Here is a 14,469-nt window from a genome sequence, read left to right on the forward strand (position 1 = left end):
GGAGAATGGTGTTTCCCTCCATTAGGAGGGACTGAGCGGCGTCACGGTTGCCTCACGTCGTTTTTTCCTCAGTAACATCGGAGGTGATGCAAACGGAGGGAATAAGGGCCCACCGTGGTGTCTTAGCTGGAAGCGGGCTGAGCTGACGTCCGTCAGGGCATCAAGCTCCCTGAGAAAACAGGGCTGGGGACGGGGTCGGAGTCGCCCAGCCAGCAGACGTGACCTGTCTCGCTGACTCTGTTGGGTCCTCACACAGAATGGGAGGTTTTCTTGAAGGCGAAGCCACCTAAGGGAACACTCGGCACAGAGCCTGGTGAGCAGCCAGCGCTCAGGGAGTGTCTGGTGTCATTCCATACTGAAGCGCAGACACCCCCGCCCTTGCCTTTTCCAGCACTCGATGGTCATCGACTCTCGGAACTCCTCCATCCTGCCGAAAAGAGGTGCTTTGCTGAAGGTGAACCAGGTGAGCGTTCCCTCCCCTGTGGCCCCTGCAGGCTCCTGGGGAACTGGGGCGTCCCTCGGGGGCGGTCACGCTGTTAATACTTGCAGCTGCCTTTAGCTGTAAAGGTCATTCTGGAATGCCTCCAAGGGTGTCTGTCCGTCTCAGGGTTCCTAGCCCTGGATTTGCTCCCTGCAGCTCAGACTGCCTTCACGGAGCTCAGAGTCAGGGTGAGGAGCCGGCCTCTGACGTGTCGCTCCACAGACCAGGAGCCAAGTCATGACTTGTGGGACTGGTTTCTCAGTGAGCACACGAGCCCGGGGTGTGACCCGGATACTGGCAGGGCCCAGCCGGTGACCTTGGGGAGAAGCCGGCTGGGAAGGGGGCTCCGCCCCTCTGTCTGCCTGAACTCAGTGTCAGAGGAGCAGCTGGCAATCCAATTTTCATGTGCTGTTGCTGCTGCCAAGTCACTTCAGTTGTGTCCGACTCTGTGTGGCCCCATAAATGGCAGCCCACCAGGCTCCTCTGTCCCTGGGTTCCTCCAGGCAGGAGTACTGGAGTGGGTCACCATTCCCTTCCGCAGTGCATGCCTGCATGCTAAGTTGCTTCAGTCATGTTTGACTCTGTACAGCCCAATGGACAGCAGCCCGCCAGGCTCCTCTGTCCACGGGATTCTCGAGGCAAGAGTACTGGAGTGGATTGCCATTTCTTTCTCCCATTTTCCTATGAAAATGTGAGAAATTGTGAAAGGTGGGCTAATATTCTTTTTCCAAACATTGATTGGGCCAAACAAGTCAGAAAGTCCCGTTACTGTTCAGTCGCTAAGTCGTGCCTGACTCTTTGCGACCCCACGGACTGTGGCGCTCCAGGCTCCTCTGTCCATGGGATTTCCTAGGCAAGAACACTGGAATAGGTTACCATTTCCTGCTCCAAGGGATTTTCCCAACCCGGGGATCCAACCCACCTCTGCATCGGCAGGCGGGTTCTCTGCGGCTGAGCCACCGTACCATCCTTAGCAGGCTCTGTAGTGAACGCCGATGTTGCCAGCGTTCTCCTGGCATGCGCAAGGAGGGAGCTGCTCTGCGGTTGCTCTGTCTTTGGTGATGCTGTCTCTGCCAGGCCCCTGATGCCATCCCGAACGACCAGGAGGCAGCTTCTGGGACACAGACATGGTCTGTTGCCTTTCTGAAAATACAGAGCAGCAGCCTGTAGTGCTGAGCACAGTGACTCTGCAGTCAGTCTGTGGGCCCTGTCCCACCTGAGACCCTCCCTGACAGGAGCTGGCCGGCTACACTGGAGGGGATGTGAGCTTCTTAAAAGAAGATTTTGAGCTTCAGTTGAATAAACAACTCATCCTTGACACAGTGAGTATTTCTCCAGCAGCTTGTGACCTGTGTTTTTGGAATCTGACTAGACCCCAGTTCCCGAATATCTAAAGCTCAGAAGAGGAAATGAGAACAGTCGAGCTTGAAGCTCAAGCGCGTCATCTCTTACGCGTGGCCAGAATTGAGGCTGCTCTGGGGAGAAGCGATAACTAGCTCCTTTAAAACTCACCTGTCAGTCATTTCACACGGAAGAGCCCCTTCCCCATTCACCATCATCTCAGAGCCATCAAGAAACGTGTCTGCAGGACGTGTGTGCCGTCGTCTTTGCCTCCTGATGTTACGTCCCTAGAAATTCTGTGTCTTCACCTGACTTTGCTAGGTCTTTAGGCTCTGGGTGTCTCCAGAATCTCTGTGTTAAATGTTTTTAGCCTGGTTTGGTTTAGTTCCTCCTGGTTCCCTCAGGACCTGAGGAGTGAGTGACCAGACTCTGCCCGAGGCAGCAGAGCTCCAGGCCGGGAGACACTGTGCCTTCCGTCCACTCTGCCTGGCGCCCGGGTGGCTAGGGCAGCTTTCCACACCCCGCTGCTGCCTCAGAACCTGGCGGCAAGGCGTGAGTTCTGACGAAACGGTACACGCTGTTTCGTCTGACTGTGAAATCGTTTATCACTGCTTCCGATCGGTCCTGGACTCAGCGCACTCAGAGTGCGGTCCCTGCCTTTCTTTTTCTCTGCTACTCCGGAGGCTGCCGGGGCCGATTCCTTGTCGAGTTCAGCGAGCTCTCTCCGGTCCCCTCCTGTGCCCACCCCCAGGCACTCTGTTGGCCCTCCTTGACTGCATCATGCCTTCTCCTTCCGAGCCTCGGTGTCTCTTCCTCAGCCTCCTTTCCCTCCGTGCAGCCCCTGGCTCTCCATCCACCCATCCGTCTGCCCGTCCATCTGTCCTCCCACCTGTCCATCCGTGCGTACATCCATCTCTCCCTTCTTCTCACACAGACTGGCTGGCTTCCAGGCACTGTCTTGGCACCAGGAACACCCCAGTAAATAAAGCAGTCAGTGCTCTCACACGCTAGTGGAGGGGGAGTCCCACAAGCAACGAGATGGGTATATAATCCGGCAGGTGGTGATGAGAGGCTGAGGAACAGGACAGCAGACTGCGGGGGAGGAGGTGGCCACGGGGGTGCTGCCTCGTCGTCGTTGGTCGGGGGGGTGTCTTTGAGGAGCCCCTCCACCCTCAGTGGTGTCTGCCCCCCTACGCCAGCCCACCCAGGGACAGCCATGTGAGGTGCATAAAGCAGCTCGTTTTTAGTAATGGGCTGTGGGATTTCACCAGGGTGAGCGGGGAGTGAGGGCACGAGGGAACCAGGGGGTGGGCTTGTCGTCCTGCTGGCATTGATGAATTGGGGTGCCCGGTGCTGGAGGAGTGGGTGGAGAGGCCTAGGCGTGGGGGCACCTGGGGTTCCTGTGGTCACTGAGCTCAGCGGGACAGGCAGGACGGTGGGCCTGTCTTGGGGCGGGGCATCAGTGTTCCTTGTCGCCCCCCTCCCTTAGGTTGTGACCATTGGGTGGCGGGGGCGGGGAGAACAGTCTGCCAGGAACGTCTTGTCCAAGGGGCGGCCGCCCCGCTGCGTGCCAGGCCCCAGCCCCTCGCCGTGTTCTGCGGCAATCTCTCCCGTTGTTGAGCAAAGACGCATTTCTCAGAATAGAACGTACTCTTGGCCCTCTCTGCCCACTCTGCCCCAGTTTTCATCTGTGATTCTTCCTACAGAAGCTTCTAAAAAAGAGCCCTCTGGGCAGCTTTCAAGGACGTGGACTTTGCCCCAAGAGGACAAGTTGGGCAGAAGCCTGTGGGGAGCACTCAGGAGATGGGGGGGCGCATGATGATGGCCAGGGGTCAGGAGCCTAGAGGGCCCACTGTGGTCTCAGGCATCACTGGGGCAGTTCTGGGCGGGGATGACGTGGCGTGAAGATTGGATCCCCGCATGGGATCATTTACCGCCCCGACCCTGACCTGTCACACGGAAGCGCTGTCCCCGAGGGCTGGGTTGGATGTGTGTGTCTCTGCATTCATTTTTTTTCATTTGTTTAGTTTATTATTTATTTTTGGCCGTGCCGGGCCTTCATTGCTCTGCAGGCTTTTCTCTGGTCGGGGTGTGAGGGTTTCTCACTGTGGCAGCTTCCCTCGTTGCAGAGCGCGGGCTCCCGGGCCCTAGAGTGCAGACTCAGTAGTTGGGGTGCGTGGGCTCAGTTGCTCTGCAGCACCTGTGGCCTTCCCAGATCAAACCTGTGTCTCCAGCATCGGCAGGCGGATTCGTCACCACGGAGCCACTGGCAAAGCCCTGAATTTCTTACCTGTGACATTTTCTTACCTGCTGCCTCCCTCTCCTGAGAGGCCAGGCGTCCTCAGGACGTGAGGCCAAGCCACAGAGGCCTTTGGATGCCGACTCCCTTGTCGGGACCTGGTCCCCCTCCCCCATCTGCCCGTGGCATGGCCCACTGGGCTTGGCTTCTCGGAAGGGAGGGGGCTGCCCAGTGTCAGAGCCAGGCCCTGCTGAGGGTTTGGGCTTGTTTTCTTTGCTTATCTCTTGTATGTCTTGAAACTTGAAGTTGCAAGTTACGCAGATATCCTCAGAACGCTTCGAGCTGTGGCTCCTCCCCTGCCCGAGCCAGGAGTTCCCTTCTGCAGCCTTCACGCCCCAGCCCAGAGCTCTGCACCAGACACGTGGGGCTGCGACCAGACCTCAGTGCATTTTCTGTCTGCTGATACTCGTTGGAAGGAAAGAAACGCTGGAAGAAAACGGTTGTTTGTTTCTATTTCAATAGGTTTTTTCAGCCTCTCTCTGGGGTGGAATGTTGGTACCCATGGGTGATAAGCCATCGAGCATTGCTGATAGGTGAGTAATAATAAACGAATGGGTGGTTTGCAAGTGGCTTCCTTTGGGTCTTTCTGGTCGGTTTCTTACAAAAGAAGTTTATTTAGGAGAGCACTTATTTCACATTTTAATTTAGTTTTTAAGTTTAAGCTAATTTCAAAATACCCTGTATAGCTTTATGCTAATTTTTCAAAAACAAGAAGGATGCAAAAATGTATGCGAAATATAGTATGTCACCAATTTACTACAGATGTGTACATAAATTTGTATGTATACACTCTCACACAAATACACATTCACAAAAAATCGACTGACAGGAAGTACCTGTGACCCTGAACAAAAGTGAGTTTGATCCTGGGGGCCCAGCCACAGGTGGGTGCCTTCAGCAACCAACACCGCAGCATTGCACGGCCAGGAGGTGGTCGATCTGTGGCTGTGGAGGAAGCTCAGGCAGAGAGGACTGACCGCAGGGTATATTTGGATCAACCTTTCAGTTGTTCAACTGAAAGAAAGTGAAAGTCACCCAGTGGTACCTGACTCTTTGCAACCCCATGGACTGTAGCCTACCAGCCTGCTCTGTCCATGGGATTTCCCAGGCAAGAATACTGGAATGGGTTGCAGTTTTCCTTCTCCAGGGGATCCTCCCGACCCAGGGACTGAACCTGGGTCTTCTGCATTGCAGGCAGATTCTTTACCGTCACAGCCATCAGGGAAGCCCATGGGTTGTTCAAGGATTCACTGTAATCCCAACTGTTAACCCTGCTTGCCAGGGACAGGATTGTTTTATTACTCTCTTAAATGTTTCTCTGTGTTTCTGTAACCTACACGGGGTTTCCCTGGTGGCTCCGTGGTAAAGAATCTGCCTGCCAGTGCAGGGGATACAGGTTCGATCCCTGGCTCGGGATGATCCACTTGAGAAGGAAATGGCAACCTGCTCCAGTGTTCTTGCCTGGGAAAGCCCATGGACAGAGGAGCCTGGCGGGCTACAGTCCATGGGGGTTGCAAAGAGTTGGACAGGACTGAGCGACTAAACGATAACCCGTATGAACTTTTTTCTTTCATACTCAAACAGAATACACAGTTTTTGATATGATGAAGTACCTCCCCGACCGCAAAGCTTGGATTTTATTGGCGTTCTCCGTTCTCGTGTGCATCTCCCTAGTCCTGAGACGTGCAGTGTGTGGCGGCGTGGGCCACCCAGAAGCGAGTGTGCGCCCTCTGCACTCGCGGTGTGTGACGGCGGCTTCCTCTGACAGCTCTTCCCTCTTCCAGGTTCTACCTCGGCGGACCCACGAGCGTGCGGGGCTTCAGCATGCACAGCGTCGGGCCACAGAGTGAAGGTCTGTCCTTCCCCAGAGTACGCCACGTTGAAAAAAACCGAAGCTACACTTACATCTCATTTTTGAACCATGTATTTGTTTGTTTAAATTACCAAAATAATAGATACTCGTGTTTTACCAGCGGAACGGACACCTAACATCCGTCACCCAGCAGGCTCGGAAAAGTATTTATTTGTTGAGGAAATGATAGACGATGAGAAAGTATAGCTAAGCGGAACATGCACAAGAGTGCCCTGTGATCCCATCGCCTCAAGCTGTGAGCGTTGTGTGGTCTTAAACACACGTGTCCACATACACGTGTTGTTGTCTTACACGCTTGTGTTCTCACGTTTTTCCCACCACCCCCTCAATAACAGTATGTGAAACGATGTTTATAGGAATAAGTACTTTACCATTTTTTTATGGCTGCTTATTTTATCTCATTGACAAACTACAATTTTTTTAAGTAGTGTACTTTATTTAAAATTTTTAAAAAATGCACATAGTAAAAGTAAACAGTAAGCATGCATTTTTATAAAAAGACTTAGAGGAAACACAGCTAAACAGCAGTCAGGGTTTTATCTGGGTGATGGGACTGATGAATGATTTTTAGTAAGGTTTTTAAGGTGTGTTTCTGCACTTTGGAAATTTTTCACACGTTTACATTAAGCTTATTTGTTTACTGAGATGTAGTCAGTTTATAATATCACATAAATTTCAGTTGTGCAGCGCAGTGATTCATAGAATGTCGACTATACCCTGTGTAATGGGCTTTATTTTTGGGAGTAGTTGTAGGTTTAATGGAAAACTTGGGCACCAAGTGCAGAGCTCACGGTACACGCCCGTAGGATCCTTTATCACTAGTCCTGTGTTAGTGTGGGACGGTTGTCACAACCCATGAGCCAGCAGTGATGTGCTGCTGCGGCTGCTAAATCGCTCAGTCGTGTCCCACTCTGTGCGACCCCGTGGACTGTAGCCCACCAGGCTCCTCTGTCCACGGGATTCTCCAGACAAGAATACCGGAGCGGGTTGCCATTTCCTTCTCCAGGTACTGACATGTTACTACCAACTAAGCTGCATGGTTCCCGTGGGCATCCCCCGCCTGTGCTGTGAAGTGTCCGGGTTTTGACAGATGGGTGACGGCACGCATCCATCCAGCGTTCACCCCCGAACGTTCGCTGTGCTCCACCTGTTCGTTCCTCCCTCCCTGCCTCCTCCTCTGCTCCTGACGGCCTCTGAACTTCACCAACTCCCTGGTTTTGCCTTTTCCAGAATGTCAGATGGTTGGAGTCATAGAGTGTATGTGCTTTTCAGACTGGCTTTTTTGACAAAACAGTACACATTTCAGGTTCCTCGGTATCTTTTTTTTCTTCTTTTGGTCAATGTGTTTATCAAATTTTTGTTTATATGTGTGTGTGTGTTTAAGGAGCTCTGTGTGTGTGTGTGTGTGTGTGTGTGTGTATCTTAATTGGAGTATAGCTGATTTATAGTATTGCATTAGTTTCGGATGTCCACTACAGTGATTCAGTCCTCTGTGTCTTTTCATAGCTTGATTGCTCATATCTTTTTATCACCAAATAATGCTCACCCCACTGCACGGCTGTCCCACAGGGTGTTTTATCCGTTCACCTGTTGAAGGACATCTTGCTTGTAGGACATCCAACTTTTTGCAGTTACGAGTAAAGCTGATAGAGATATCTGTGTGCAGCTTTTTTTTTATCTGGACGTAAGATTTTTCAGCTCGTTTGGGTAAAAAGGAGTGCAATTGCTGGATTGTATGGTAAATTTATGTTTAGCTTTGTAAGAAAATGCCAGACTGTCCTCCAAAATAGCGATACCATTTTGCATTCCCACCAGCAATGACTCAGAAAGATAAAAGCCTTCTCATTTTTAATGGCTGCGTATTTCACGTTCTTGCCATACTGTGACCTTTCTAAATCAAATCCCAAGTGTTAGACATTTAGACTGTTTTGTTTCTTTCTTATTTTAAATAACTATGTGTCAGTGAATAACCTTGCTCAATCTTTGTGTTTCTCTATAAGCTTTACTATATAATATAAAGTTCTAGGTTGTAATTGCCAGATTAATGGATTTTGAGTATCCTCAAGGGTTTATATTGTGCTCAGTCATAGTCTGTTTAGCAGAGTGTGAGCATTCCTGTTTCGGGAACTCTCTCCAGTCCTTGACATTTTATTAGAGAATTGCCATGTGTTATGAAAAACATCGTATTGATAGGACACGTGTTATTACATTATAAAATAGTCTATCCTGATTTTCTTAATTTTTTTAAACATCTTTATTGCTCCTATTTTATATTATTAAAAATAGTGATCATCCACAGCATAAATTTTTGTATAAAATATAAATTATTTCTTTTCATTTGCTGTTAGGATGCTTTTATTAGTCTGTCCTTTTCTCTTGGAAAAGTAACAGTTTCTTTTTTCATTGTAGCAAGTATTATTTAGTGACTAGATAAAAGTTTTGGAGTCTTCCATTTGCCTGAAAATTAAAACACAGTGATGTTTTATTTAATTACCTATTAAAAGGCCATTGGTAAGATTCTGTGAGCAAGGGTGTAAATCGCCGTAACTTTTCATGAAAGCAGTTTGACAATACTTATCAAGAGCCTAAAACATATAGATATATACATATACATATACATATATATACATATACATATATATATATATATATATATATATATATATATATATATATATATACACACACATACAAGAACTAGAAGTGAATGGCAACCCGCTCCAGTATTCTTGCCTGGAAAATCCCATGGACAGAGGATCCAGGCTGGCTACAGTCTGTAGGGGTCGCAGGGTCGGACACGACTGAGTGACTAACACACACGGATAACAGCACTGAAAACTGAAAACCCAGATGCCCGCCAGCTGCAGGACAGGCAGCTAAACGGTGTGTCTTCACACCGTGGTTTATGATATAGCAGCGAGGATGAGCAAGTTAGAGCCACTGATGGGGTGGCCTGAACAAACTTAAGAAACATACGCCTCCCCTGAAAAGAGTCAGCCCCAGCAGGTGCATGCTCTGTGACTGTCTGTGCAAAGTGTGGCGGCTGGGTAAAGAGCTCTGTGCTGTCGGGCGACAGGCGATGGTTGCCCTTGGTGTGGGTGGTGATTTGAAGGGTTCACAGGGCCTCCCCAGGGCGCTGCGTGTGTCTGTCTCTTGGTCTGGGTGCTCACTAGATCGTGTGTTCTGGGCCTGGAAATTCACTGCATTGTACACTTAGGATGTGTGGGCTTTTTGTGTGTATATTATACTTCAAGATGGTTTAAAACTGTGTGCCTGTGCAGGAAAGCCCATCACAGGTTAACGTCCACTCTCAAGTTCAGCACCAACAGGACGGTAGTCAAGGGGTAGGTCGTTACATTGGCCTTCCCTGGTGGCTCAGTTGGTAAAGAGTCAGCCTCCAGTGTGGGAGACTGCCTGCAGGAGGCCAGGCAGGTTCCATCTGTGCCCCAGGAGATACCCTGGAGCAGGAAATGGCGGTCCACTCCAGTATTCTTGCTTGGGAAATCTCATGGACAGAGGAGCCTGGTGGGCTACAGACTATGGGTCAAAGACGCAGACGTGACTTAGCGACCAAACCACAGGTCATTGCGTTATGGTCCATATATGTGGTTATTCAGGCATCAAAATCGCATTTTCAAAGAATAAGAAGTCTTAGAAGGAAGTGCTTATAGTATAGTAAGTGAAAAGCAAATCAAGACTGAAAGATATGTGTATATATGCTTACATTTTATCTTCTTATTTAATATTTCCTTGTAATTCATTGAAAGGAAGGACACTGGGATGTTAGCTGGTTTTCTCTTAATGGCAGAAATTAAAGGAGAATTTCCTTTTTTATACTCCCATGATGAGAATAAAAGAGGTTATTTAAGGAAGGAGAGGAACACTTGCTGGGAAATGAAAAGCGGGCCCGGTTGATCTCCTGTTCTCGGTCCATTGTTTCCTCTAGAACTTCAATGTTGACGGGGGTGAGGAGACGCTGGAGTCTCTTAAGTGAATAAGCAGTTCATCCCTTGAGGTTAATCTTGGAGACAACCTGTAGTCTTTGTCATGTCGGGTCATTTTGTATTAAAGGAGACCGAGGCACTTTACAAATGGTATTTAGTAACAAAGTATAAACAGTTCAGAGGGTTTTGTTTTAATGTTGTGGCTATTTGTAGTTGAAATAGTAGGGACATTTGTAGAAGTAATTTGTATTATTATGCATTATGTAAACAAACAAAACCCCAAGTGGTCATGAACCTTTGAGAACGAGCCTCTTCTGTGAAGATGTTGAGCTGGGATGGTGTCCTTATGCAGCGGGGAGCAGGCCCTCCGTACCTTTGGGTCAATAGCTAGTCTGACCATTTCCAGAAACTGCGGAGACATTTTCTGCATTTTGTCTCTCTGTAGTGCAGTCTTGAAATGTCTGCAGAATAATGCATTTCATTTGCCAAGCAACAATGATCTGGTCATCTGCAGTTGCGGAGAAAGCGATTTCCATTAGTTCGCTTGTTTTATTCTAAGCATTTCACAGATACGATCAATTACTGGTTTCATTCTTTCTTAAATGATGTATTAGCTTTTTTTTTTTTTTTTCTCAGTTAAAGCAAATTATAAAACAAACCAAGAGAATAAGAAACATTGTTTAAAAGGAGGCCGACAGCCTCAGCGGTTAGAAGAGCAGTTGCTCGTGGGCCGGGCATGGAGTGTGTCCTGATCACAGCACACCCCTCGCTTTTGTTCATGGGGGGCCGTCGGGGTGGTCTTGAACCTGTGACCTCGTTTTGATCTGCGCTCCTTCCTTGCCTAGGTGACTACCTGGGTGGGGAAGCCTACTGGGCCGGCGGGCTGCACCTGTACACCCCGTTACCCTTCCGGCCCGGCCAGGGCGGCTTTGGCGAGCTCTTCAGGACACACTTCTTCCTCAATGCAGGGAACCTCTGCAACCTCAACTACGGTAAGACTTGGACTCCTTAGCGGCCAGTCGGCACACCTGACCTTATGTTTCAAAGAACAGGACGCGAGCAGGGATCTGTCTCCTTTAGACTGCTGTGCTCAGTCGCTCAGCCGTGTCTGACCCCATGGACTGTGGCCCGCCAGGCTCCTCTGTCCAGGGGATTTCCAGGCAAGAACACTGGAATGGGTTGCCGCTTCCTTCTCCAGGGGATCTTCCCGACCCAGGGATTAAACCTTGGTCCCTTGTGTCTCCTGCATTGGCAGGCGGGTTCTTTACTCCTAAGCCACCTGGGAAGCCCCTGTTTTAGATTATGTCATCTTTAAATGTACCAACTATGCCCTGGAGGAGAAAATGGTAACCCATTCCAGTATTCTTGCTGGGAAAATTCCATAGACTGAGGAGCCTCGTGGGCTACCATCCGTAGGGTCGTGAAGAGCTGGGCACGACTGAGCGTGCACACACGTGCTCGCCTTCGATGCCCACATCATCTGATACAACGCCCAGAGCAAAGCGATTGGTTAGGTGACGAAAACACGTGAAAAACCATCTGGTGCTCTCTTGCCAAAAAAAGAAAAGTATTTGTTTAGCAAACATTTCTCAAGCAGCAACTCTGTGCCGGTCATTAAAGCTGCAGAACCAATCTCTTCCTCTCGGAGCTCAGGGCTGGGTGAGGGGCACAGACGTATCCAGCAGCAGGGGCGTGGGAGGTGTCTAGAAACCAAGGCTTGGAGTCAAGCTTCCTGGGTGCTCAGAGGATGGGGAAAATGCCATCCTAGGCAAAGGGACCAGAATGCGCCGGGCCCAGAGAATGGAGAGGCCCGCGTCCTGGGGCGGCGAGGCAGTGTGGTCCCCCGCCCCGTCTTGAGTTTGGACCTAATGTCACTTTCGTGCATTCTCCTCGAAGAGCTCGACCTGGCTCTCACGATGATCGGAGGCCACGCGGAGAGTGAGAGCTGGGGCTGTCTGCATACAGCGAGTCGGGGGGCCACGTGCGGTTGGTCACGCCTCCCTCCCCTATCTTTTCAGGGGAGGGCCCCAAAGCCCACATCCGGAAGCTGGCCGAGTGCATCCGCTGGTCCTACGGGGCAGGCATCGTCCTCAGGCTGGGCAACATCGCGCGGCTGGAGCTCAACTACTGCGTCCCCATGGGCGTGCAGCGCGGGGACAGGTAGGTGCGGGGGTCCTCTCGAGAGGCACATGGCACTCTCCCATCACCATACTTTGTTTGAACCTGCTTCATCACCGACTCAATGGACAGGAGTTTGAGCGAACTCTAGAAGATCGTGAAGGACAGGGAAGCCTGGTGTGCTACAGTCCACGGGGTCACAAAGAGTCAGATACGACTTAGCAACTCAGCAGCAGCAATCACTTCACCAGCAGCCTTTAAGATTCAAGACTTTAGGAGAAATTGAATAGTTGGCAAAGGAGTGAAAATACAGGGACTTTTCTCCGCGGGGTTTTTCTTTCCATCTGGTTTGGAGGACAGGCTGTGGGGTATCCTTGTCCCCTGACCTCACGCTGTTTGCACTTGTTGCCGAGCAGCGGGAGCCCTCCGGGCAGGCTGGCTGGAGGTGGTGGCCGGCGCTGCTGGCCTGTGCTGAGGGGGATGAGGTGTTGCTGTGGGGCCTTTACAGGCCGGGAGCCGGAAAGGCTGGGGTAGACGCAGCTCTGCACCCTCCAGAGCCTTCTTTGGGCAGCAGAGGAACAGGCTGTCTGGCATTTCTCCAGCTGTCATGGATTTGTGCTGAAGAAGAAATTAATGCTGTTTCTTGAAGTGTTTGGTGCTCATTTTAGAAAGTTCAAGAAGCCCAGAGATATCATGCTGCTAAGTCGCTTCAGTCGTGTCTGACTTTGTGTGACCCCATAGACAGCAGCCCACCAGGCTCCCCCATCCCTGGGATTCTCCAGGCAAGAACACTGGAGTGGGTTGCCATTTCCTTCTCCAATGCATGAAAGTGAAAAGTGAAAGGGAAGTCGCTCAGTCGTGTCCAGCTTTTCGCGATCCCATGGACTGCAGCCTACCAGGCTCCTCCATCCATGGGATTTTCCAGGCAAGAGTACTGGAGTGGGGTGCCATTGCCTTCTCCAGAGATATCATCATATTAGTATGTAATACCATGGACTGGCGGCTTAGAGAGCAGACGTGGATCCCTCACTGTCTGGGGGCTGGGAAGGCTGGGGTCAGGATGCTGGCAGGTTCGGTTCGTGGCCCAGGGCGCCCTTCCTGGTTGGCGGGTGGCACCTTCTCTCTGTGTCCTCACCTGGGGACAGAGCAAGGTCTCTGGTGTCTCTCCTCACAGGGACACTGAGCCCACCAAGGACCCCGTCCTGGCTGAGCTCCCTCGTCTGTGGTGACTGGGTCACCTCTCCAGGTCCCGTCACGTGGGCTTAGGGTTCGGGCCTCAGCTTGTGCGGGTGGGGAGGCCACGTGTTTCTGTTAACCTCTGAGTATCTTCACACGCACGCAGTTCAGAGTCTCGACGGCTGTGTGTTTTTCTTCTTGGCATTCTGTCTGTGGTCCGCTGTGATGCTGAGCCATCGTCTCCCAGGCGTCCGGCACCGAGCTGTGGTCTGCGATGCTGGAGGGGGTCCCCTGCCGCCTCCGCTCCCTCCTCTTTTCGCCCAGCGCGGGGGGTGGCGGTGTTCTGGGAGGGGCTGTGTCGGGGGGTGTCAGTGTTCTGGTTTCACCCAGCGCAGGGGGGTGGCGGTGTTCTGGGAGGGGCTGTGTCGGGGGCCTTCCAACCAGGCTGTGTTCTTAGGCGCGGGTCAGCATCCATCAGCCGAGTCCCCTGTGGCCGTCGGCCCAGTGCAGTCTGCCCTGCCCGTCTCACTGGAAGGCTGGCTCGGGCCAGGGCCACCAAGCCGCCCGTGGTGTCAGAGCCCTTCCTCCCTGCGCCCTCTCTGCGGCTCTGACCACGGTCAGCGCCCCTCCACACCTTGCCTGTTCTCGGCACAGAGCAGAGCCGAGGAGGGTCTGGGTGCTCAGGCTGGGTGTTCTCTGGAGCGCAGCTCGGCCGCCGTGTGGCCCGGGGTGAGTGGCGTAACCTTTCCGGGCCTGTTTCACGTCTAGACAGTGGCGCTAGTGGTAGTGACCGCTCTGCCGGTTTCGGGGCTGATTGAGTGAGCCCCCGTGCACATGCAGAGCCGTGTCTGGTGTGGTGTCAGCAGGGCTGGTTGCTCCTCACGTTGCTGCTGTGACCGGTGCAGTCGCCCTGGCCAGCTGCTCCCCTGGGAAGCACAGCGGGTCCCCCGCTCTCTCCCCGTCTGCAGGGTGCCCGGGGCTGCCGCCTGGCTCACTGTGATGGAAACACGTAATAGCGATGGGTGACGTGTCCTGATTTCAGGGAGAGTGCAGCGTGGGCAATCGGGTACTTTGCCCAGGGCCGGGCTTGTCTACTAGGTGACATCTTAGCTGCCCGCCACAGGTGTGGCCCCGGGCTCCCTGGTGTAATACCCAGGTGCTCACTGATCCCTTGCAGGGAGCGGCCGAGGTGCAGTGCTGACCCTGCACCCACCCTGGGATGGAGTCACAGAGAGCC

General features: G+C 51.8%; 1 protein-coding gene across 1 annotated transcript in view; it reads left to right on the top strand.

Moving 5' to 3' along the window:
- The window catches only part of SAMM50 (SAMM50 sorting and assembly machinery component), a 31,209-nt gene that overhangs the window by 13,049 nt on the left and 3,691 nt on the right, over positions 1–14,469 (top strand). The window contains exons 9-14 of the mRNA XM_069581713.1: positions 392–463; positions 1,717–1,803; positions 4,584–4,654; positions 5,906–5,973; positions 10,784–10,930; positions 11,957–12,098. Of these exons, the coding sequence (XP_069437814.1) occupies positions 392–463; positions 1,717–1,803; positions 4,584–4,654; positions 5,906–5,973; positions 10,784–10,930; positions 11,957–12,098 (587 nt within the window). The remainder of the gene's footprint in view (positions 1–391; positions 464–1,716; positions 1,804–4,583; positions 4,655–5,905; positions 5,974–10,783; positions 10,931–11,956; positions 12,099–14,469) is intronic.

The sequence above is a fragment of the Ovis canadensis genome, chromosome 3 (assembly GCF_042477335.2).
Source record: "Ovis canadensis isolate MfBH-ARS-UI-01 breed Bighorn chromosome 3, ARS-UI_OviCan_v2, whole genome shotgun sequence".
NCBI lineage: Eukaryota > Metazoa > Chordata > Mammalia > Artiodactyla > Bovidae > Ovis > Ovis canadensis.